Source organism: Macaca thibetana, chromosome 5 (genome assembly GCF_024542745.1).
Source record: "Macaca thibetana thibetana isolate TM-01 chromosome 5, ASM2454274v1, whole genome shotgun sequence".
In the NCBI taxonomy this organism is placed as follows: domain Eukaryota; kingdom Metazoa; phylum Chordata; class Mammalia; order Primates; family Cercopithecidae; genus Macaca; species Macaca thibetana.
In genome coordinates this window covers 79,496,917-79,519,226 of record NC_065582.1, presented here as the reverse complement: position 1 = coordinate 79,519,226, position 22,310 = coordinate 79,496,917, and the positions used below count along the sequence as shown (strand labels likewise).

The window sequence follows — 22,310 nt, the reverse complement described above, 5'->3', positions numbered from 1 at the left end:
ACTGTATTATTTTAGGGACTATACTCACTATGTAATGACAGCTCCTAACCTTGAGTGTGAAGAACCTTCTTATAGGTCTGAAACTGAGAAAAGTAAAAAAGCATGAAAATTCCTAGGGTGATCTCATTGCTTGTATCTGTTGAGTGTCTATGTGATCAACAGAGACCTTTCTGTCAATTGATCAGATGATACAGTACACATTTTCTTACTTAGTTTTTTAGGAAAAGGAACTGCAGCACCAAAGAGTGTCTGTCGATTCTCAACAAACCAGTGGGTATACTGGAAATTGAATTTAGTTCTTAAAAGTATTTGCCTTCAAAGGGAAGGGCAGTAGTAGTTTTGTTTATCATGAATCAAAAAAGTTTTTAGGATAGATCAAAGCCCTGACTAAATAAATGGTGTCTTTTCTTGTTTTTCCTCTACATTGGTGACTGCCTTCCATTTCTTAAATGTTTTGCTTTTTTTGGCCTATTACATTGCCCCTGCTGATTTATTTCTTCCTATCATATTTTCTTTTTTTTTTTTTTGGAGGCGGAGTCTTGCTCTGTTGCCCGGGGTGGAGTGCAGTGGCACGATCTTGGCTCACTGCAGTCTCTACCTCCTGAGTTCCAGCGATTCTCCTGCCTCAGCCTCCTGGGTAGCTGGGATTACAGGCACACGCCACCACACCCTGCTAATTTTTGTATTTTTGGTAGAGACGGGGTTTTACCATGTTGGCCAGGCTGGTCTCAAACTTTTGACCTAGGGTGATTGGCCTGCCTTAGCCTCCCAAAGTGCTGGGATTACAGGTGTGAGCCACCACGCCTGGCCCCTATCATATTTTCTTTTTGACCGTCTTACTGTAAATACCATCCTACCGTCTTTTTATAAATATTATTTTGTAAATGGTTTGCCCACTAAACAATGACAATTATGTTTCTTCTTTTTTCTATTAAAATATATTTTTAAAGTAGAATAAACTGCCATTTATTGAGCACATACAATATATCAGGTATTTTATATCTCATTAATTCAAATATTAATCTTATGACATAGATATTCTTCCTTTTTTACAGATGAGAAAAGTGAGATTGACAGAGGTTAGGTAACTTGCCCAAGACTACAAGTTAATAAGTAGCAAAGCGAAAGATTTTTAACTCAGGTCTCTCTGTCTTTTATTCTTTCTATAAAATAAGGCTGAATTTTTGTTGTCATTGGCTGTTGACAAACTAACTCTTGATTTACCTAAGGTAAGTTTCTTGCTTAAGTAACAGAAAATATCATACTGGAGACATCTGAATTGTAGTTTTTATTGTTCCGTTTTCATAAGTAGGAGAATGGCCTGTTAGTGACTTCTTTGTCTTTGGATACATCTGGGCTACACAACCTAATTGAGTCAGGGCTACCACATGTGGTAGTGTAAATTGTCATTTGCATATATGAAGCTTCTTTGAATTGTGCAGTGTATCATCTGCATAGTGTTTACTGTGGGCCTGATATAACCTACTAAAGTGGTTAATACTTAAAAAGAGATTAGCTTTTTTTCTTCCAGCTGCAAAGACACCGTTGCTTAGTTGTTCTCCCAAGACTAAGCATTTTTTATCTGTTTTTAGGGGAGACATCAAATTTTTGTTTGAGTAGCCCCTAAAATTTTTTTCATAAACTACCTACTTGAACCTTTTTTAGATTGATACCTAAATTTTTTCATCAAAAATTTAAATACTTGTAGTTATGTAATTTTTAATGTATATGCTGGCTGACTTTTAAAACAGAGATGTTACATTATTCTTTCAAATGTACCCTTTGGAATGATACCTACCATCCTTTTGCAAAAAACACAAATAGCCCTTCTTTAACATTTGAAAAGTTTAGATTTTTCGTTTTTCTCTTTGATGGCATATCTCCTTTCCTTAATGAAATAATAAAATATATTCTTATACTAGAAACTCTTTTATCACTCTATTGTGCTTTTCCATGACAATAATGTATAAATTGAAATGTTAAAATGTGTTTCATTATCTATGACTTTAAGTCTCTAAATAGTATTTTTTCTTTTGAATGAAGCCATCAATCATTACAACTTTTTCTCTCTCTCTCTTTTTTTTTTGAAACAGACTCACTCTGTCACCCAGGCTGGAGTGCAGTGGCATGATCTTGGGTCACTGCAACCTCTACCTCCCAGATGCAAGTGATTTTTATGTCTCAGCTTCCTGAGTAGCTGGGATTACATGCATGCGCCAACATGCCTGGCTAATTTTTGTATTTTTAGTAGAGATGGGGTTTCACCATGTTGACCAGGCTGGTCTCAAACTCCTGGCCTCAAGTGATCTGCTTGCCTAGGCCTCCCAAAGTGCTGGGATTACAGGTGTGACCATTGTGCCTGGCCAATCACTACAACTTTTACTGTTGGCATAAAATTGGTCAAAACAACGTAAACATCATGAATTTTGGTATTTATGTAAAGTACATTTTTATCGGAAATACATCTTTAAGTGAAATGAATGGGCTTTCTCCTCTCCCCACTATAGCTTTGTATCTGAGTTGAATATGATTCATTGTTAGAATATGATAATGTTCAGATAAGTTTCATTCTTAGTTTTTATTTTCATGCACATAATTGCTGAGAAGCATTGTTCACATAAAGTAGATTAGAATTATATTGGAAGAGTTCTGCTAAAGCAGTATCATTCTGTTTTACTTAATTTTGCTTTTACTCTTTTTACCCTTCTGAGTTACATGTCAGAAATTATTGTTTGTTAGATTTTATTTTCCAGGTGATAGTTAACATTATTATTTCATATAGCAGTTTATAATTTGCAAATCCCTTTAACTTTTTCTATCTGTATTATTGTCTCATCAGATGGAACAAGCATGTCATATGTTATCTTCCTTTTATAAGTGAGGAAATTTAAGTTTAGAGAGGTTACATGTCTTACCTAAAGACCTGCAGAGTTGGTAGGAGAGGTACCCAGGCCCATTGCACACCTTTTGCCTTCAAACTCAGTACTTGTTTTAGTCTATCAGCAGTTATTCAAAATATTTTGAATTTTCTTCTACCATGGCCAATATATCTTACCATACTGTTTATTTATTTATTTATTTTGAGACAGGGTCTTGTTCTCTTGCCTGGGCTGGAGTGCAGTGACTCAGCTCACTGCAGCCTTGACCTTTGAGCCTACTGGGGCTCAAGCGATATTCCCACCTCAGCCTCCTGAGTAGCTAAGGCCACAGGCACACACCACCACATCTGACTAATTTTTTAACAAATTATTTGTAGAGATGAGGTCTTACTGCGTTGCCCAGGCTGGTCTTGAACTCCCAGGCTCAAGTGATTCTCCTGCCTTGGCCTCCCAAAGTGCTGAGATTACAGGTGTGAGCCACTGTGCCTGGCTACCATACCCTATAAATGTGTTTTTATCAAAAACAAGCTGTGATACAGGCCATTTATTTTATGGATGATATCTCCGTATAACCTGATTGGCAGAAGCAGTCCTCAAAACATAACAAAGCATATACTACTAAGTACTAACAGATGCACTTGTTGGTAAATATTTTTTTGTTAAAAAAATGTAGAAAGTGTTAAATATTTTATAAAATATAAAAATTAAGAATTGACTATATTTTATCATGAAAAGGTTGTAAAATATTTTATTGCACATGTCACATTGACTCTGAAATCACAGAATTTTTATCTGTGAGTTTTAGTATGTCTTAAAAACACTTGGTAGTCCTAAGAAGTACTCCATTTGTTTTTAAAATAATTCCAACCAGGCATGGTGGCTCACGCCTGTAATCCCAGCACTTTGGGAGGCGAAGGTGGGTGGATCATTTGACGTCAGCAGTTCGAGACCAGCCTGGCCAACATGGTGAAACCCCGTCTCTACTAAAAATATAAAAAAAATAGCTGGGCATGGTGGCACACGCCTGTAATCCCAGCTACTTGGGAGGCTGAGGCAGGAGAATCGCTTGAACTGGGGAGGCAGAGGTTGCAGTGAGCTGAGATCATGCCACTGCACTCCAGCCTGGGCGACAGAGCAAGACTCCGTCTCAAAAATAAAAATAAAAATAAAAATAAAAAATAAGTAAAATAATTAGTAGGACTGAGTGCGCCAGTCAGGTTAGTGGGAGGTTTTTTTTTTTTCTAACGATGTGTCCTAAAAAGAACAGCTGAAAATAATTTTAATTCAATATATACAAAAAGATGTTTTTGAAGTTAGTGATATAGCTCACATTTATTTCATATTTAGTATGTGTCATGCACCATTCTAAGCATTTGAAATATATTAACTCATTTAATCCTTACCACAACCATTTGAAGTTTTACCCCATTTTATAGATAATGTAAGTGAAGAACAGAGGTTAGTAACTTGCTCAAGGACATACCAGTAGTAAGTGATAGAACCTGGAGTTGAACCCAGAGTCCCCATCTTTATCCACAATGTCATGCTCTTTCTCTGTTCAGTATTTCCTACTGTGTACTTTATATAAGAGGCTTGTATACATTAGAGCAATGTGTCATAGTAAGAATTAGGATAAACTAAGGTCATGTGTTTCCTTTGTAAAGTAAAAGAAAGGCTGTCATTAACACGGGCACTTTTTTAGGTGGATAAGTTTGAGGAAAGAGAGTATTTATGGGAATCGACATCTGAAAATTGATTTCCTTAAAACCATTCTTTTGTGGGGACCCTTGAAAAGTCTTCTAGTGTGTACACCTGGTTTCCAGTTCAGGAAAGAGAGCAGCTACTCAAAAGTCTGAACTCCTGAATTTAAAAAAGCTAATCTCCACAAGAGATTTGTTCTGTTAAGATTAGTTTGATTTATTCCCGGTATAGCTGTATCTAGGGAACACTGAAGAATATTAAGCAGCACCAACGATATGTTCTCCTGGAAAGGTTTGCCTGAGGGTACTTTAATGGTAGGTAATTTAAACTAAATGTCTTTTTGAAAATATTGGGACCCTTTGAATAACAGAGTGCTACGTCATGTTAGAGTCTATAAAGTGTTTCATGTTTCTTGGTTTAGTAGATTTATACCTTGGAAGCTCTGGTTAAGATAGAATAAATTATGATATAACATTTCTTTTCCATTTGGTGGTGGTAGAGTAGATACTCAGTGTACATACATTTCTACAGTGAGTTTCAGGCTGAGCTCTGGGAAAGGATGTCGTATTTTACCACCTTATATATTTGAGCTTTGTATCTCATACATAGAGTTTAGCTCTTAAAGAGAATCTGAATTAGAGGCACTTCAGGAAGCATTCACGTATCCTAGAATAGATGACTTGGCTGTCAACCCCTTGCCGGCTGTAGCTCCCCATTTGTTGTAGTCCATATGTGCTATACCCAACCTAGAGCAGGGTGCCTTGCCTGGCTAATTTGTTTTTTACTTTTTACAGAGATGGGGGGGGTCTCAATATGTTGCCCAGGCTGGTCTTGAACTCCCAGCTTCAAGTGATACTCCTGCCTGAGCCTCCCTAAGTGCTCAAATTATAGACATGAGCCATTGTGCTTGGCTCAAATTTTTATTTTAATTGGGCTTTTTTTGTCAGAAGAATGTGCCACTCTGAATTTGTTTTTGGTATTAAGTTTGTTTCTTGTATTACCTGAACCTATTTTACGTTGATTTTTATTTTCCCAGATGAATTTGTGATGCTGCTGTTTTACCAATTTTAAAAGATGTTTCAGCAAAGCTAGCAGATTTTTCCATGACTTTTTAGTCATTGTTGAAAGATCAAAGCTTCTTTCATCTACAGTTTAACCTTTGCTTCTACCAACTCAAATTTTTTTCTTAATAGCTTTTTTCTTACTCTAGAGAAGAGTTGTTTATCCATGCTAATCAAGTATGCTAGTCACCTGAAAAAAAAATAAAGAAAGCGTTAAAGCACTACCATGCATGTGATTTTGGCGAGGCAGGGCTTCGTTGTACCCCCAATATTAGGAAATGTTCTTGAAAATCCCCACTATGTTTTTGGGCTTTCTTTTTTCTTTTTTTTCAAAGTAGAGCTGTGAGATTTTCCGTACAAGGATGTTTATTCTTATTTATGAAGTGTTTTCTTTTTCTTTTTTTTTGAGATGGAGTCTCGCTCTGTCACTAGGCTGGAGTACAGTGGCACAATTTCTGCTCACTGCTACCTCTGCCTCCCGGGAGAGGCGATTCTCCTGCCTCAGCCTCCCGAGTAGCTGGGACTACAGGCGTGCGCCACCACGGCCAGCTAATTTTTGTATTTTTAGTAGAGATGGGTTTTCACCAGGATGGTCTCAATCTCTTAACCTCATGATCCACCCGCCTCAGCCTCCCAACTGCTGGGATTACAGGCGTGAGCCACTGCGCCCAGCCTTCTTTTTCTATTAAGATTATTTTATTTTCCCTGTTAAAAATTGTATAGATGTTAATTTTTAAAGTCCTGATTCTACCAGATCAAATAATAGAAATACCCAATTACATTTTTTAAAGGGAGGTAGTATCCAGTTACCATTATCAGTTTATTATGCCCTTTTCCACAGAATCTGCCTTCTCTTGGTGTATTTCACAAAGGATCAGTCTTAATCACCTGCTTCAGACTCACATGTAGGCAATAGGATGACACTGACATGACTGGCTGTCTCAGAAAATTCAGTTTTCTGTAATTCTCACACTTGTATGGTCACAGTTAATAAGTCTCCCAGCCCCCCTGCCCCGTCGACCCCCCACTCCCAGAGTATCTACTGTTAGCAGAGAACTATGCCGAATACAGTTTTTTTCTTTAACTGTCATTCTTTTTCTGTTATGGGAACTGAGTTTACCATCAAGGTAACATTAGCAGAAGGAAGGTACCAAGTATGTGTTTTGTATGCTGTACAAAATCAGTTCACTATAATGATCACTGCCCACCGAAAATGCACAGTCCCAAAGGAAATATATCACAGGGCCATAAGGTCAAAGAAAATAAACATGTATAGAGTTCAGTAAACTTTTCAGAGAATATTATTGCAGCTTCCTAAATACTAACTGTATTGGACAATACATGATAGATACCTTTTCACACTTAAGCCAGTTCATATTAAAGCTGCTTTTACTAAACTGCTTTGCAGAGATTTTCTAATGGTTCTAGTTTTGATAATAAATTTGCTAATATTAATATGCATGTTGGGATGTTCTTTGGAATGTCAGAATTCTTTCTCACTTTTAATGCAATGTCAAAATTTTATTTCTCATCTTTCCTGTTGGTTTGACTCTTATGTTTGTGCTTTCCACTTTACAGGCATGCAGTATGGTGAATATGTTAATAACCAAGCTAGCTCCGCACCAACTCCCTTGTCATCAACTTCCGATGATGAGGAAGAGGAGGAGGAGGATGAGGAAGCAGGTCTGCTTTAGCTTTACACCAGTTCTTGATCTTTTCCTGCTCAAGTTTTCTTTTTATTTCTACAGTCTTTCTTAGCCTTTTAAAAAAGAGTCTTTGAAGATTTAGCATGATGAACTTACGAGGTTTGCATTATAGAAGGTGTGTCACATAAAATGAGGTGTGTGTTTGTTTTGTTTTTCCTCCTTTAGGCATCTTTGCCATATTGTAAATAATAGAATCAGAATACCTCTTTCATGATAGTAGAGTGCATTCTTCTTTCAGAAATGCGTTTCCTTCCATGTCACATGCAAAATAATGAATCCTGACTGAAGCTTTTGGCTGATGATTGCTCTAGCATCATTTTAGGAATAATGCTTCATTTTCTGCTTTGCATGCTACTTTAGTCTAATCAAAATAAGCCATGCGGATTTTATAATAGGGATAGAGAAATAGGACAGTGTTTTAGTGAGGTCCTTTTGGCTCTTCTTGTCATATATTTGGAAGGCCCAGAATTTGTAGTTATTTTCCTGCTTCATGAAGTAGTACATATCTTGCTAGTTGAAGAAGTTGTGCATATGGTTATGTGTTGCAAACTGTTTAGTATCTTTTTCTGCCTTTGATAGGTAGAACACTGCTAAAAATTAAGCAGTTCAGTTCCTCCATTAATTCTAATACAGGTTGAATATCCTTTATCTGAAATGCTTGGGGCCAGAAGTGTTTCAAATTTCAGATTTTTTGAGATTTCAGAATATTTGCTGCAAATACATAGATAGCTTGAGGATGGGACTCAAGTCTAAATACTAAATTCATTTATGTTTCATATACACCTATACATATAAACTAAAGGTAATTTTGTACTATATGTATTTTTTGTTTTGTTTTTTATTTTTGAGACAGAATCTCACTCTGTCCCCTAGGCTGGAGTGCAGTGGCACAATCATGGCTCACGCCAACCTCCGCCTCCCAGGCTCAAACCATCCTCCTGTCTCAACTCCCATGTAACTGGGACTACTGGGACTACAGGTCACCCTACACAGTTAATGTTTGTAGTTTTTGTAGAGATGGGGTTTCATCATGTTGCCCACACTGGTCTCGAACTCCTGCACACAGGGAATCCACCCACCTCAACCTCCCAAAGTGCTGGGATTACAGGCATGAGCTACCTCACCAGGCTTGTACTATATATATATATATATATATTTTTTTTTTTTTTTTTGAGATGGAGTCTTGCTCTGTTGCCCAGGCTGGAGTGCAGTGGAACAATCTCGGCTCCCTGCAAGCTCCGCCTCCTGGGTTCACACCATTCTCCTGCCTCAGCCTCCCGAGTAGCTGGGACTACAGGCGCCTGCCATCACGCCTGGCTAATTTTTTGTGTTTTTAGTAGAGATAGGGTTTCACCGTGTTAGCCAGGATGGTCTTGATCTCCTGACCTCATAATCTGCCCGCCTCTACCTCCCAAAGTGCTGGGAGTACAGGCGTGAGCCACAGGGCCCGGTCTTGTACAATATTTTTAATAATTTTGTACATGATACAGAGTTTTGCCTGCGACTTGTCGTATGAGGTCAGGTGTGGAATTTTCCACTTGTGGTGTCACGTCAGCCCTCATAAAATTTTGGATTTTGGAGCATTTTAAGATTTTGGATTTTCACATTAGGGATGCTCAACCTATAGTTTAAGACTGAACCAATAAGTGATGATCTTTCAAGTTATTATATGTGACCATAATTCTCCTGTTCTAAATGGGAAGATCTGTTCTACAATCATTTTAACAAAAAATTTCTATTTCCTGTGCATTTAAAAATATGTAAATCATTATATGCGACTTGAGGGGATACAAATTGGGAGTGGTGGGAAATAATTTTTCTTGCTCTAGATATGTAAGTACCCATCTATGTTTCTGAAATTGTTTTTGTAATTTTAAATTTTAACAAAATTTCAAACTCACAGAAGTGTAAAAGAACCCCTCATGTACACTTTACCCAGATAAACCATTTTTGCCACACTTGCTTTATAATTCTTTTTTTTTTTTTTTTTTTTTTTTTTTGAGACGGAGTCTCGCTCTGCCGCCCAGGCTGGAGTGCAGTGGCCGGATCTCAGCTCACTGCAAGCTCCGCCTCCCGGGTTCACGCCATTCTCCTGCCTCAGCCTCCCTAGTAGCTGGGACTACAGGCGCCCGCCACCTCGCCCGGCTAGTTTTTTGTATTTCTTAGTAGAGACGGGGTTTCACCCATGTCAGCCAGGATGGTCTCGATCTCCTGACCTCATGATCCGCCCGCCTCGGCCTCCCAAAGTGCTGGGATTACAGGCTTGAGCCACCGCGCCCGGCCTATAATTCTTTTTTTTTTTTTTTTTTGAGACGGGAGACGCTCTGCCACCCAGGCTGGAGTGCAGTGGCCAGATCTCGGCTCACTGCAAGCTCTGCCTCCCGGGTTCACGCCATTCTCCTGCCTCAGCCTCCTGAGTAGCTGGGACTACAGGCGCCCGCCACCTCGCCCGGCTAGTTTTTTTTTGTATTTTTTTTAGTAGAGACGGGGTTTCACCGTGTCAGCCAGGATGGTCTCGATCTCCTGACCTCGTGATCCGCCCGTCTCGGCCTCCCAAAGTGCTGGGATTACAGGCTTGAGCCACCGCGCCCGGCCTATAATTCTTTATCAATGTATTTTTTTCTATACCATTTGCAAGTAAATTGGAGATATCATGAACTTTACCGCTAATACTTTATTTATATTTCCTAATCATAAGGTAGGTGTCTTACATAGCCAAAATACAATTATCAAGAAATTGAGCATTGATGCAATAATAGCTGATAACACAGTTCATTGTCAAATCTCAGTTGTCTCAAGTAGATCTTTTATAGCTATTTTCATGGTCCAGGATCCCATCTGGATCATGCATTGAATTTAGTTGTCATGTTCATGTTAGAGTTCTTCAGTCTCCAACAGTTCGTTAGCCTTTCTCTTTCCTTGCCTTAACATTTTCAAAGAGTACAGACCAGTTATTTTGTAAAATGTTCCCTTATGTGGGTTTATCTGAGGTTTCCTCGTGATTACAATTCAGATCATGCATTTTTCTGAGGATTATCACTAAAGCAATGTTGTGTTCTCAGTGCATCCTATTTGAGGCACATGGTGTCAATTTGTTCTCATATTGATGAGGTTAACTTCTATTATTTGAATAAGGTGGTATCTGCCAGGTTTCTCCACCATAAAGTTACTATTTTTCCCTGTTAAAATTAATAAGTAATTTGTGGGGAGATTCTTTGAGACTATGTAAATGTTCTGTTCTCCAAAAAAGAAAAAAAAAAAAAGAGATCAGAAAGATTTGGCGACTGGGTGCAGTGGCTCATGCTTGTAATCCAAGCACTTTGGAAGGCCGAGGCAGGTAGATCACCTGAGATCAGGAGTTGGAGACCAGTGTGGCCAAAATGGTGAAACTCTATCTCTACTAAAAATACAAAAATTAGCCAGGTGTGGTGACGCACGCCCATAGTCCCCACTACTCTGGAGGCTGAGGCAGGAGATCGCTTGAATCTGGGAGGCAGAGGTTGCAGGGAGCCAAGATCACGCCACTGCCCTCCAGCCTGGGTGGCAGAGTGAGACTCTGTCTCACAAAGAAAAAAAAAAAAAATTTTAGCATTTATGGCTTTTTTCTAATGTCTTGTTTATTATTTTTCTTGAGTATATTATAAATTTAAAATTCTTGAGTTTTTATGACATTTGGATTTTAATAATACCTAACATTTTTAGCATTTACTGAATGCCTGTCATAGCAGTACAGAGCTTTTGTGTCAGTTTTCCTAGACTCACATCCCGACTTTGTCACTTTCAGCTTTGTGATAATGATGCTAACAATTACATATAGTTGTTTTAAGGATTGAAGATGTTGTTTGTAAAGAGCTTAGAACAGTGTGTGGCAAATGGTGAACACTCAGAAAGATTAGCTGTCGTTACCAGCATTGAAATTGTGTTCTTGTCTGTTCTTCTCAACAATTCTGCAAGGCAGAAATAATCAACTGTATTTTACAGATGAATTAACTGCAGCCTGAACAGGTCAAGTAACATTTGTCTGTGGTCACACAGCTGCTCAGTAGGCAGAGTAGGGATTCAAACTGAGGTCTCTCTGCAGGAAAGTATGAAAAAGAAGGTGTCTTCCTATCCAGTGAGAGAACATAAACCGCCAGAGTAGGTGGGAAGTAAAGGGCACGTGACGGTAGTCACTACAGTATTAAACTTAGATGTTATCTTACTCCTGTGTTTTTTTCTGTTTCACAAAATAAGACTATATTATTGACGTTTTTACTATAGTCTTGGTGTTCTGTATTCATGGTTTTATAAAATAATATCTTTGTTGGTTGCAAATTAAAGAAACATTCTCAGTAGTGGGATGGGAAGAAAGTCTAGCTTTAAAAGGAATTTTATTTTTTTAAACCCTGCCCAGTTACAATAATTTTTTTCATATGTACAGAGGTAAAAGAAAGTGGCTGAAATTGGTGTGGGGATTACATGTAAGTGTCTAATAAAGTAGCGATTTGGAGTGCTTTACTTCTTAAGCATTTCAGTGACATTTATTCCCTTTATTTGTGAGATTTTTGTGTGTTTAGTTTATGTGGGATTGTTCTCCAGCTTTGAAAAAATTTCATTGAACTGTGATGAAAAATCAACCAGCAGATTGGAGAATCAGAAGGCATTGTGTTAGCAGTGTTAAGTATTGAGGAAAGTTTGGCTGAAAGCTGAGGAAAAAAAAAATTGGAAAATCTATCAGGAAGTATTTGTCTTGTTTTGTTTTTTCCCACTCTGTAGCACTGTTTGGAGATTGAGGGAAAAGAGAACAGGAAGAACATTTCCTGAGTCTCTTGCTAATATCTGTTACACCTGTGATATCTGTTAAGTTGTAATTGTAGCCCTGTGGAGTAGGTGTTATTATGAGATCTGTTGTTACTAATGAGTAGCTCAGAGATGTCAGGTGTCTATTTTCCCTCAACTGGTAGGGAGTGGACATGAGGAAATCTCAGATTATCTGGTTAATTTCAAAAAGTTTAGCAATACTAGTAAGTATATTACCTTTGTTGACCCATATTGCTTGTCTTTTAGAGAGAGAGAACAGCTTAAGCCTTTTTTTTTAAAGGCTTAATTGCTTTCTGATACTCTTCCCTAGCTTCAAGGATTCTGAGCTATTCTTATCTGTTCTCCTCGTTACTTCTTTAGATTTCAGCTCCCTCTCTTTTTCTCTTTCCTTTTTTCTTCTTTCAAGCTGTAATGTAGAGCCAGTAAAAGAATGAGAGAAAATTGCTTCCAACTACTGCGTTTCATACTTGACCCCCATTTGATCTCAGAATACTTAATATCACTAATTGCAATGTGAAGTGACTGAGGCAAATCGATACTATCTAGGCATTAAGCATGGGACAAGTACCAAAGCTATTGATTGAGTGGAAACCAGTTTGTATGCTGAAAGCAGTATTTTGCTTGCTATCAGGATTCCAAAGATCAATATATTAGTGTAGCTATGGCCATCAAATACTTACATGATAGGGAAACAGATACCATATGATTACAGTACAACTTGAAAGGTGTAAGCGGGCATGGTGGCTCACGCCTGTAATCCTAGCACTTTGGGAGGCCGAGATGGGCGGATCACCTGAGGTCAGGAGTTTGAGACCAGCCTGGCCAACATAGTGAAACCCCATGTCTACTAAAAATACAAAGATTAGCCGGGCGTGGTGGCCGGCGCCTGTAATCCCAGCTGCTTTGGAGGCTGAGGCAGGAGAATCACTTGAACCTGGGAGACAGAGGTTGCAATGAGCCGAGATCACGCCACTGCACTCCAGCCTGAGTGACAAGAGTGAGAGACTGTCTCAAGAAAAAAAGAGAAAAGAAAAGTGTATTAATTCAGGGTTGAGAATGTGCCCCTGCATAGGAGAGGAAATGATTTTCTGTGGGCATACAGGAAAAGTTTGACAAAGGATTTGAAATTTGAAGGATGATTAGTAATTTGTCATGTGGAGAAAGGAAATTATGGCTAACAGACCAACATGCATCATGCATAAACAGAAGAAAAAATGTAGTATTGGGTCAAGAGTCAGAAGTTGGGTGTAACTGCATCATAAGGTAAAACAAGGAGGATGGTAAAGGGACAGGTGAGAGATGCAGGTGAAAAGGACAAGTAGAAGCCAAATTTTTGAAGTTTGTTTTATGACAATGTGAAGGCATTTAGACCTTATTCACTAAGATGGTGGGGAAATTAGTGAAGGTTGTTTTTAAGCATGTTCAGAATGTTAACATACAAGTTTTCAATAAGGTACTGTTTTTTAAAAATACCTTTTTGATTTTTTTGCCAGTAATGGCATGACCTCTAATTAATGCATTAATTAGAATGCATTAATCTAAATAGCAAAATGTCATGAGTCTGTTTATCTTACTGATTTATTTGGGTTTGTAACATTGCTTTGCTATTTTTGACAAGTTCAAAAATAGAGATTTGCAGTTATTTTTTCTTCTGAAAGTGAATTTAAAGTGAACTAGCAGATTTCAAACTAGTAAACAAAATAGAATAAAAAAATTAATACTTTAAAGCTTATAGCATTATTAAAATGAACAATCTTTAAAATATTAGCAGTTGATTTGACATGAAAGAAGCTAAACAGCATAATTGAGTAATAGTATGTTCTTTGGAATAAGTGGATGTATAAGTAATCTTTTATCTTTGGACTTTATTTTTTTTCAAGAGTGGTTATTTCTTGATATATACATTTAAAAGTTTTTCTTAGAATTCCCATGATATTTTTAATAGCAGTTTTGGGAAATAATTCACATACCATAAAATTCACCTATTTAAGTTGTGCTGTTCTGCAGTTTTTAGCATTTTCACAAAGTAGCAATCATCACTACTATGTAGTTCCGGAACATTTTCTTCACCCCAAAATAGAAACTTCATATGTTTTAGCATTCTTCCCATTCTACCCTCCCCGCACAGCCACACAAAGCTCTAGGCAACCATTAATCCTCTGTCTCTATAGATTTGTCTATTTTGAACATTTTATATGTAGAGATCATATAATATGTGGTTGTTACTTGCATCTTTCTCTTACCATAATATTTTCTAGGTTCATCCACATTATGGCATATGTCAGTACTTTATGATTTTTTGTTGCCAAAAAAATTCCATATGTGAATATATCACATTTTATTTATCCATTCATGAGTTGATGGACATTTGGGTTGTTTCTACTTTTTGGCTGTTACGAATAATCCTGCTGTGAACATTTGTCGACAAGTTTTTGTGTGGGTTTCTGTTTTCATTTCTCTTTTTGCTGGGTCAGAACTCATTTCTTTTGACTAAAGTAACTGCCTTGCTGGGTCAGAACTCTGTATTTAACTTTTGAGAAACTGCCAAACTGTTTTCCAAAGTAACTGCACCATTTTACAATCCAGTGAGGATTCTAATTTCTCCACATCTTTGGTAATAAGTTTTGGCAAAGATGTGGAAAAATTGGAATCCTCATTGGATTGGTTATAACCATCCTAGTGGATGTAAAGTGGTATCTCGTTGTTTTGATTTTCATTTTCCTAATGGATAGTGATGTTGAGTGTCTTTTCATGTGTTTATTGGTCATTTGTTTTATCTTCTTTGGATAAATATCTTTTGCCCATTTTAAATTTGGTTATTTGTTGTTTTATTGTTGAGTTGTAAGAATTTGTTATATATTCTGAACATTAACCCCTTATCAGATATATGATTTGCAAATATTTACTCATACTGTGGGTTGTCTTTTTACTTCTTGAAGATATGGTAACCTTTAGAGCACAAAGTTCTTAATTTTGATGAAGTCCAAGTTATTTTTTTTCTTTTGTTGCTTGTACCTTTGATGTCATATCTTAAAATTCATTTAGTCATGAAGATTTATTCCTATATTCTAAGAGTTTTGTAGTTTTAGCACTTACATTTTATGTCTGTGATCCATTTTGAGTTAGTTGTAGTGTAAGGTGTAAGGAAGGGGTCCAGCTTTGTTCTTCTGCATGTGGATATGCCTGGTTGTTCCAGCACCATTTGCTGAAAAGAATATTATTTCCCCATTGAAATGTCATGGTAAATTGTTTAGTTTTATTAAGGTAAAAATATATATAACATAAAATTAACTGTTTTAAAGTGTATAATTCAGTGGCATTTAATACATGTACAGTGTTGTGTAATCCCTACTTCTATTTAGCTCAATCTAACTTTGTGAAGTACTAGACATTTTCATCATCCCAAAAGAAAATCCTACACTCAGTCACTCCCCATTTTCCCCTCCCCCCAGCCCCTGGCAACAACCATCTACTTTCTGTCTCTATGGATTTACCTATTCTGGATATGTCATATAAATAGAATTATATAATATATATGATCTTTTCTGTCTGATTTATTTCACTTAGGCAAATTTTCAGGTTTCATTCACATTGTAGGGTGCATCTATACTTCATTTTTATGGCTAAATATCCCATTTTATAGATATACCATATTTTGTTTATTCATTCATCTGTTGATGAATATTTGGAGACTTTTGACCTGATATATCAGCATTCTGCTTTAGTTTAAAATTCACAAATAAAAGGAACAAAAAGGAAAGGGCGTTATTTTCCATTAATTTATTAAGAGGAAAAATATATGTGCAAAATTGTTCTACTTATCACGAAGAAGGCACTTCGTAAATATTAGTGTCTTCTACCTATTACTTATTTTATGGGTGTCTTCATATCCACTGTCTCATTTAGACCTTGTAAGAACATAAAAAACCACACATAGGACATTTAAAAAATCGTTAGCATTTTGCAGAAGAGTTATATAGCAAGTTACCTTCACTTATTCTCAGGAGAAAAAAACCACAAGGTTGTATAGCAAGTAAATGATGGAGTTGAGGTAACTGCAGTCTTTGCCTCCAAATCATGTTCTTTGCTAATAAGAAAATATTCCTACACAAAAAGCATTAGCTGTTATGCCCTGAGTCAGTATACCTAATTCTCATGTTTATCTAAAATTATTCAATGAAAGATAATTATACATACCTGTTCTTTTCCTATCACAGTTGAAAATTAACCTAAATGTCGTTTAAATACCAGTTACAATATTGGTATTAAGAGCAAAGGATAACTTCTGTAGCACAGAATTTTGTCTTACTGTGAAACAGAGCAAGATCTGTAACATAATAGAGGGATCATGCAGATTTTTTGTTTTCTTCATCATAATATACTCTAGCATATGTACCTAGGATAATTGTAGGTCTCAAAATATGTGTTGAATGAATGGAAGAAGTATATTGTTTGTTCTATTCGTGTGACCTGTGACCAGATTTCATCATAAATTGCTACTGAATTCTCATCTTAACAGGTTTTGAATGAGCACACATAATAAAAATTCTTGTAGTCTAACATTTATATAAATTAGTGTGCCTTTCATTTATATTACCTTATTAAATATGGCAGGTATTATTTAATCTCTATTCTGCAGCTATAGAAAAGACACAGAAAAGCTTAGTAGCATGCCAGATAGCAACCTAAGCTACAGACTCCTCATTTATCAATGTCTCAAACAGTGCGCTATGATATAAATAAAAGTCATTAAAATTTAATTACCTTAATATACCCTAAGATTGATAAAATGTATTTAATATTTATCATTAATGATAAAATATATTTGGTAGATGTAATCCTTAAGATGTGACTATATTAACATTTCTATCAACCTAAAATTTTTATATATATGTTTGACTACTTTTAATAGTTTAATATCTGTTCTTCTCTAAGATGCCTTACATGTTTAACTGAATTTTATCCCACTCATCGGCTTCATTTTCTCTCCACTCTCATCTTCTATTCTTAACAGAAATTCATTGGTTTTTAAAATGTCTCTAGACATCAATCATTTCACTTTTTTACTAGAATCAGGAATTTTCCTAGTTCAGCAAAAACATCTTTTTCAAAATTGCCAAAGGCTGCTTTAAGATACTTTGTCATTTTAAACCTAGTAGATGTTTTGGTTTTCTTTTTAGGTGTTGACAGCTCTTCTACCACAAGCAGTGCTTCTCCAATGCCCAACAGTTATGATGCCCTGGAAGGAGGCAGTTACCCAGGTAATTTGTTGTTTTGTGCTTGCTTGTTCTTCATTTTAAAAGTTATTGACCATCAATTGCCTTCAAATGTGAACATGTATTACACAAAATAGCAGGCTATATTTTTAACAAGAAAAAAAAGAACATTTTTCTGGCACTTCTCAGCCGCAACTTAATAGCATTAATTGTCACTAACAACTATGAAGGTTGTTTCTGGGGCTATTATTTTTTGTTGTTATCATACTCTTTTTCTAAAAGATTGTCAATAGCTTTTCTCTTCTTTCCCCTTCTTTTTAAAGAATAACTGCTCCTTAAATAAATTTTATATTTCTAATCTCATGCTTAGGTCTTTGAATTCTTTTCAACCAGCCTCTGAATATAGTCTTTGACTCTTTGCTCCCTCAGTGGCTTCTGGCTGCCTCTAGTAGGTAAATAGATGCTACCCCCAACTTGGGGGTGGGTTTTGGAGACATCACTTTTAACCATATCTGAAATCACTTTAGCCATTACATTCAAGTACAGGAGTGGATAGTATTGAAAGAAAAAACTATCATTTCATTTTAATATCTTATACTGTGATTTTTCTTGCTCTCCTGTCTCCTATCACTGACAACCTGACAACTGTACCTGACCTCTGTCTCTCTTTTTCTAATGATTCCAAGCTTCAAAACTAACAGAAAAAGCAGTTTTGCCCTTCTCTTTATTTCTTATCTCTTTGTTGATGATCCAGGATGAAGTTTAATTGAAGTGGGAATGTTCTATACTTAAAAAAAAAAAATACTGTCTTGCTATCACTATTCTGTGAATCAGTAGAAAACTTCAATCTTTTCAGCTCAGTATGGAATTACCTTGTAATATTTTAAAAATACTGCTAGGTGTGGTGGCTCACACCTGTAATCCCAGCACTTTGGTAGGCCGAGGTGGGCGGATCACAAGGTCAGGAGATCAAGACCATCCTGGCTAAGATGGTGAAACCCCGTCTCTACTAAAAATACAAAAAGTTAGCTGGGCATGGTGGTGGGCACCTGTAGTCCCAGCTGCTCGGGAGGCTTGAGGTGGCAGAATGGCGTGAACCCGGGAGGCAGAGCTTGCAGTGAGCCGAGATCTCGCCACTGCACTCCAGCCTGGGCGACAGAGCGAGACTCCGTCTCAAAAAAAAAAAAATTTTTTTAAACTACTTGAATAAATGACTCAGTTTTTTATAGTTAAGGATTTTTGCCCCTAGGAATTTTGTTTGTGTGTGTGTGTGTGTAAGAAGTTGTAAACCATTCCAAAAACAATCTCTTGTCAAGATAGTCTAGAAGAGTTGCTTAATTCACTAAAAGATCAACAACCATATAGTATCCCATGAACTCTAAATTAATGTGAAACGAAAAATGTCTAGTGTAGTATAGTTGAAAGATTCTGGCCCTGCAGTCAGACTTTGGTTTCTTTGTATTCATTCAGTCAACAAATTCTAATCTTGTAATCCTATGTGTTGAAAGTATTTCAGTAACCTTGGACAAGTTTTCTTCCTATTACACTGCACCAAAATTAAAGAACTATGTGAGCATCTGTAGCAGTAATGTTAAATGAACTGTAGGCCTACTATATGTCAGGTACTAGGATAGATCTGTAGAATTCTTTCCTGAAGAAGGGGAGAAGATTTAGACCTTCATGTTTATAACTCCAGTTTTCTTTCCTCCTCCTCCTCCTCCTCCTCCTCCCCCTCCTCCCTCCTCCTCCTTCTTCTTCCTCCCCTTCCTCCTCTTCTCCTCCTCCTCCTCCTTCTCCTTCTCTTTCCTTTTTTTTTTTTTTTTTTTTTGAGACAAGGTCTCATTCTGTCACCCAGGCTGGAGTGCAGTGGTGTGATCATGGTTCACTGCAGCCTGGTACTACCGGGCTAAAGCCATCCTCCCTCCTCGGCCTCCCAAGTAGTTGGGACTACAGGTGCACACCACCATATCCAGCTTTTTTTTTTTTTTTTTTTTTTCTTTTCGTAGAGATGGGGTCTCACTTTGTTGTCCAGGCTGGTATCAAACATCTGGCTTCAAACAGTCCTTCCACCTCGGCCTTCCAAAGTGTTGGGATAATAGGCATGAGCCATTCATTGCACCCAGCCCCATTTTTTTTATTTCTTAAGCTGATAAATTGTCATGTTACAAGAACTTTCTGCCTATGTTTCCATCACCATGAGGAGAGACAAGCAAGAGATCTAAGGATTATGACACCGTATTGAAGGTCTTACCCTCTTAAGAAGTCTGGGAGGTTACCAGAAAGCCAGTAAGCTGATCCCTGCCTAGTCAGCACAAGATGATAGCAGAATGTCTAGGAATGTATCTTCAGAATTAGACCCAATAAGGAGATGTGATTCCTCAAGGAAAAAAAAAAAAAAGATTGATTCAGTTAAAGTTTCTAAGAATATATTTTTGCAGAATCCAAATGCTGCTGGTGAAGGATATCTTATGAACTAAAATGAATGCACATTGTAGATTTGACTTCATAATAGGACTAAACAGTCAATATGCCAAACTGTTAATAATGGTTATGTGTAGAGTAACTTTTAGAGCTTCTTTTTGTTATTATTGTTTTTGTATATGATATTTAAGTTTTCTCCAGTTTTTTTGTTTTAATTCCACCTTGTTTTAAATTTAAATAAGGGCATTTATTTATTAAATACATTTTACTTGACATTTATTGCATACTAAACATTGTTCTAGGAGCAGGACGCTATTCTAGACAGTATCTTTTTTTTTTTTTTGATACAGAGTCTCACCCTGTGGCCCAGGCTGGAGTGCAATGGCGCAATCTCAGCTCACTGCAACCTTAGCCTCCTGAGTAGCTGGAGCTACAGACACCCGCCACCACGCCCAGCTAATTTTTGTGTTTTTAGTAGAGATGGGGTTTTGCCATATTTGCTAGGCTGGCCTCGAACTCCTGACCTCATGATCCACCCAGCTCAGTCTCCCACAGTGCTGGGATTACAGGAGTGAGCCACTGCGCCCAGCCTCTAGACACTATCTTTCATGCTTGACTAACAGTTTTGCTACTGCAAATAATGCACATTTATAGAGGATTATGGAAACATGCTACTCCTTCCATAGAGTTAGTTTCTATATAGATGGTAGGGTTAGATAAAGAAAATTGGAGAAAAGAGTAGTTGGCACCCTTTTTATTGCTTGCTTTGTTTTGTGGTGCTTAGTGTCTGCTGAGAGCATTTTTTAAAACTGTATTAACTTTGTGTGTGTGTGTGTGTGTGTGTGTGTATTATACAAATATATTCTTATCTGTTAGAATTACCATCTCAAGGGGCTCACGCCTATATGTTCCGCACTTTGGGAGGCCAAGGTAGAAAAATCTCTTGAGCACAGGTGTTCAAGACCAGCCTAGGCAACATGGGAGACCCTATCTCTATTTAAAAAGAAGATGGTGAAATTATGTAAAATATGGGGTAGAGTTTTCTCGTAAACACTCCTGTAAAAAGGAAAAAAAAAAGATGTCGTATGACAACATGTAAAACAAGATTAGCAAAATATTGATAATTATTGAAGCTTAGTGATAAGTATATGGGGTTCATCATTCTCCCTACTTTGCGTGTGTTCAAAATTTCTTAGAATAAAAAGAAAAAAGGACATGTCAGGGGTTATGGACTGGATCAGGAGTCCAGTCTTTGTGGAGTCTTGATTTTCAGTTGTTAACACCATGTGTTTCCATTTTTTAGATATGCTTTCTTCATCAGCAAGCAGTCCTGCTCCTGATCCCGCCCCTGAACCTGATCCTGCTTCTGCTTCAGCTCCAGCTTCAGCTGCAGCTCCTGTCATCCCTCAGCCTTCAAAAATGGCTAAGCCTTTTGGCTATGGCTATCCAACACTTCAGCCTGGTTATCAGAATGCTACAGCACCACTTACTTCTGGAGTACAGCCCAGTAACCCGGTATATTCTGGATTCCAGCAGTATCCTCAAGTATGTATTCAGTTGTATACACACATTGTAACAGTTATAAAACTTAATTCTGACAAATTCCTGGTGGGAATTACATGTCAGCCTAGATCAAACATACATAGAATTTGATCTCAGCTTTTTTGTGTGTATATATGTAGAAAGAGATTAAATGAAATATAAATATCACATTTTTAAAAAGGTTAAATCTAGATCAAGATATTAGCTATGATTTTATTTTTCTTCATTGTATCTTTATTTTTCACTCTGCAATTGCAAGTATTAATTTTATAATCAGAAAATTTAAGTAAATGTTAAGTTTTTAAAAAAATTTTGTATTATCAAGCTGGCATTCTCCTTAGAAAATGACAGGTAAAATGTGATTTGGTCCCTACCCTGCATTTAAAGAACTTTATGACACATAACTCATCTTGATGAGAGCCTCCACACACATAAATATGCTCATAGGTTCACATGCTTATTTGCTGCTGAAGTGGCTACATTTTCTGGGGTAAAAACCCGAGGTTCGTCATCTTGCAGCCAGGAAAATTTAGGACGCGGACACACATGAGGAGTTTATGGGTGGAAGTTTAATAGGCAGAAGAGAGGAGAAAGAGAAACAGCTTTCTCGAGAGGGGCCTCCAAGTGGAAAACACTGGCTGGAGGTGGATGCACCAAATCTTATAGTCCATCTTGAGGAGGCAATGTCTTATTTACTTAGGGCTCACAGATCGGTTCAATTAGTTGTTACCTTTACATAAGGCGTTGGGGGAGAGGCTGGTTGCCCTACCCTAATCTTCTTATGCAAATAAATTATCCTTGGCCAACACCATCTTGTCTGCTCTTTACTGTACACGTGACTGGCAGAGAAGGGAATGATGGAGCTGCCATCTTGAACATGTCTGGCCCCTAGTTCCTGCCAGCATTCACCCTAGGAGGCCGCCAGCTTGCTTGTCTATGTCTGCAGCTCCACTTTACAGGCTGCTCTTCCTTAGAGAATGGTTT

General features: G+C 37.3%; 2 protein-coding genes across 6 annotated transcripts in view; both read left to right on the top strand.

Annotated features, from left to right (window-relative positions):
• Positions 1-22,310, top strand: part of MCUB (mitochondrial calcium uniporter dominant negative subunit beta) — a 1,088,652-nt gene that overhangs the window by 897,255 nt on the left and 169,087 nt on the right. The gene's annotated exons all lie outside the window — the stretch shown is intronic.
• The window catches only part of SEC24B (SEC24 homolog B, COPII coat complex component), a 106,119-nt gene that overhangs the window by 39,311 nt on the left and 44,498 nt on the right, over positions 1-22,310 (top strand). For 3 of the 5 annotated variants that reach the window (XM_050790979.1, XM_050790978.1, XM_050790983.1), the window contains 3 exons: positions 7,220-7,324; positions 17,328-17,408; positions 21,088-21,329. In XM_050790979.1, the coding sequence (XP_050646936.1) occupies positions 7,220-7,324; positions 17,328-17,408; positions 21,088-21,329 (428 nt within the window). The remainder of the gene's footprint in view (positions 1-7,219; positions 7,325-17,327; positions 17,409-21,087; positions 21,330-22,310) is intronic. The other 2 variants (XM_050790982.1, XM_050790980.1) reach the window with 1 other exon arrangement.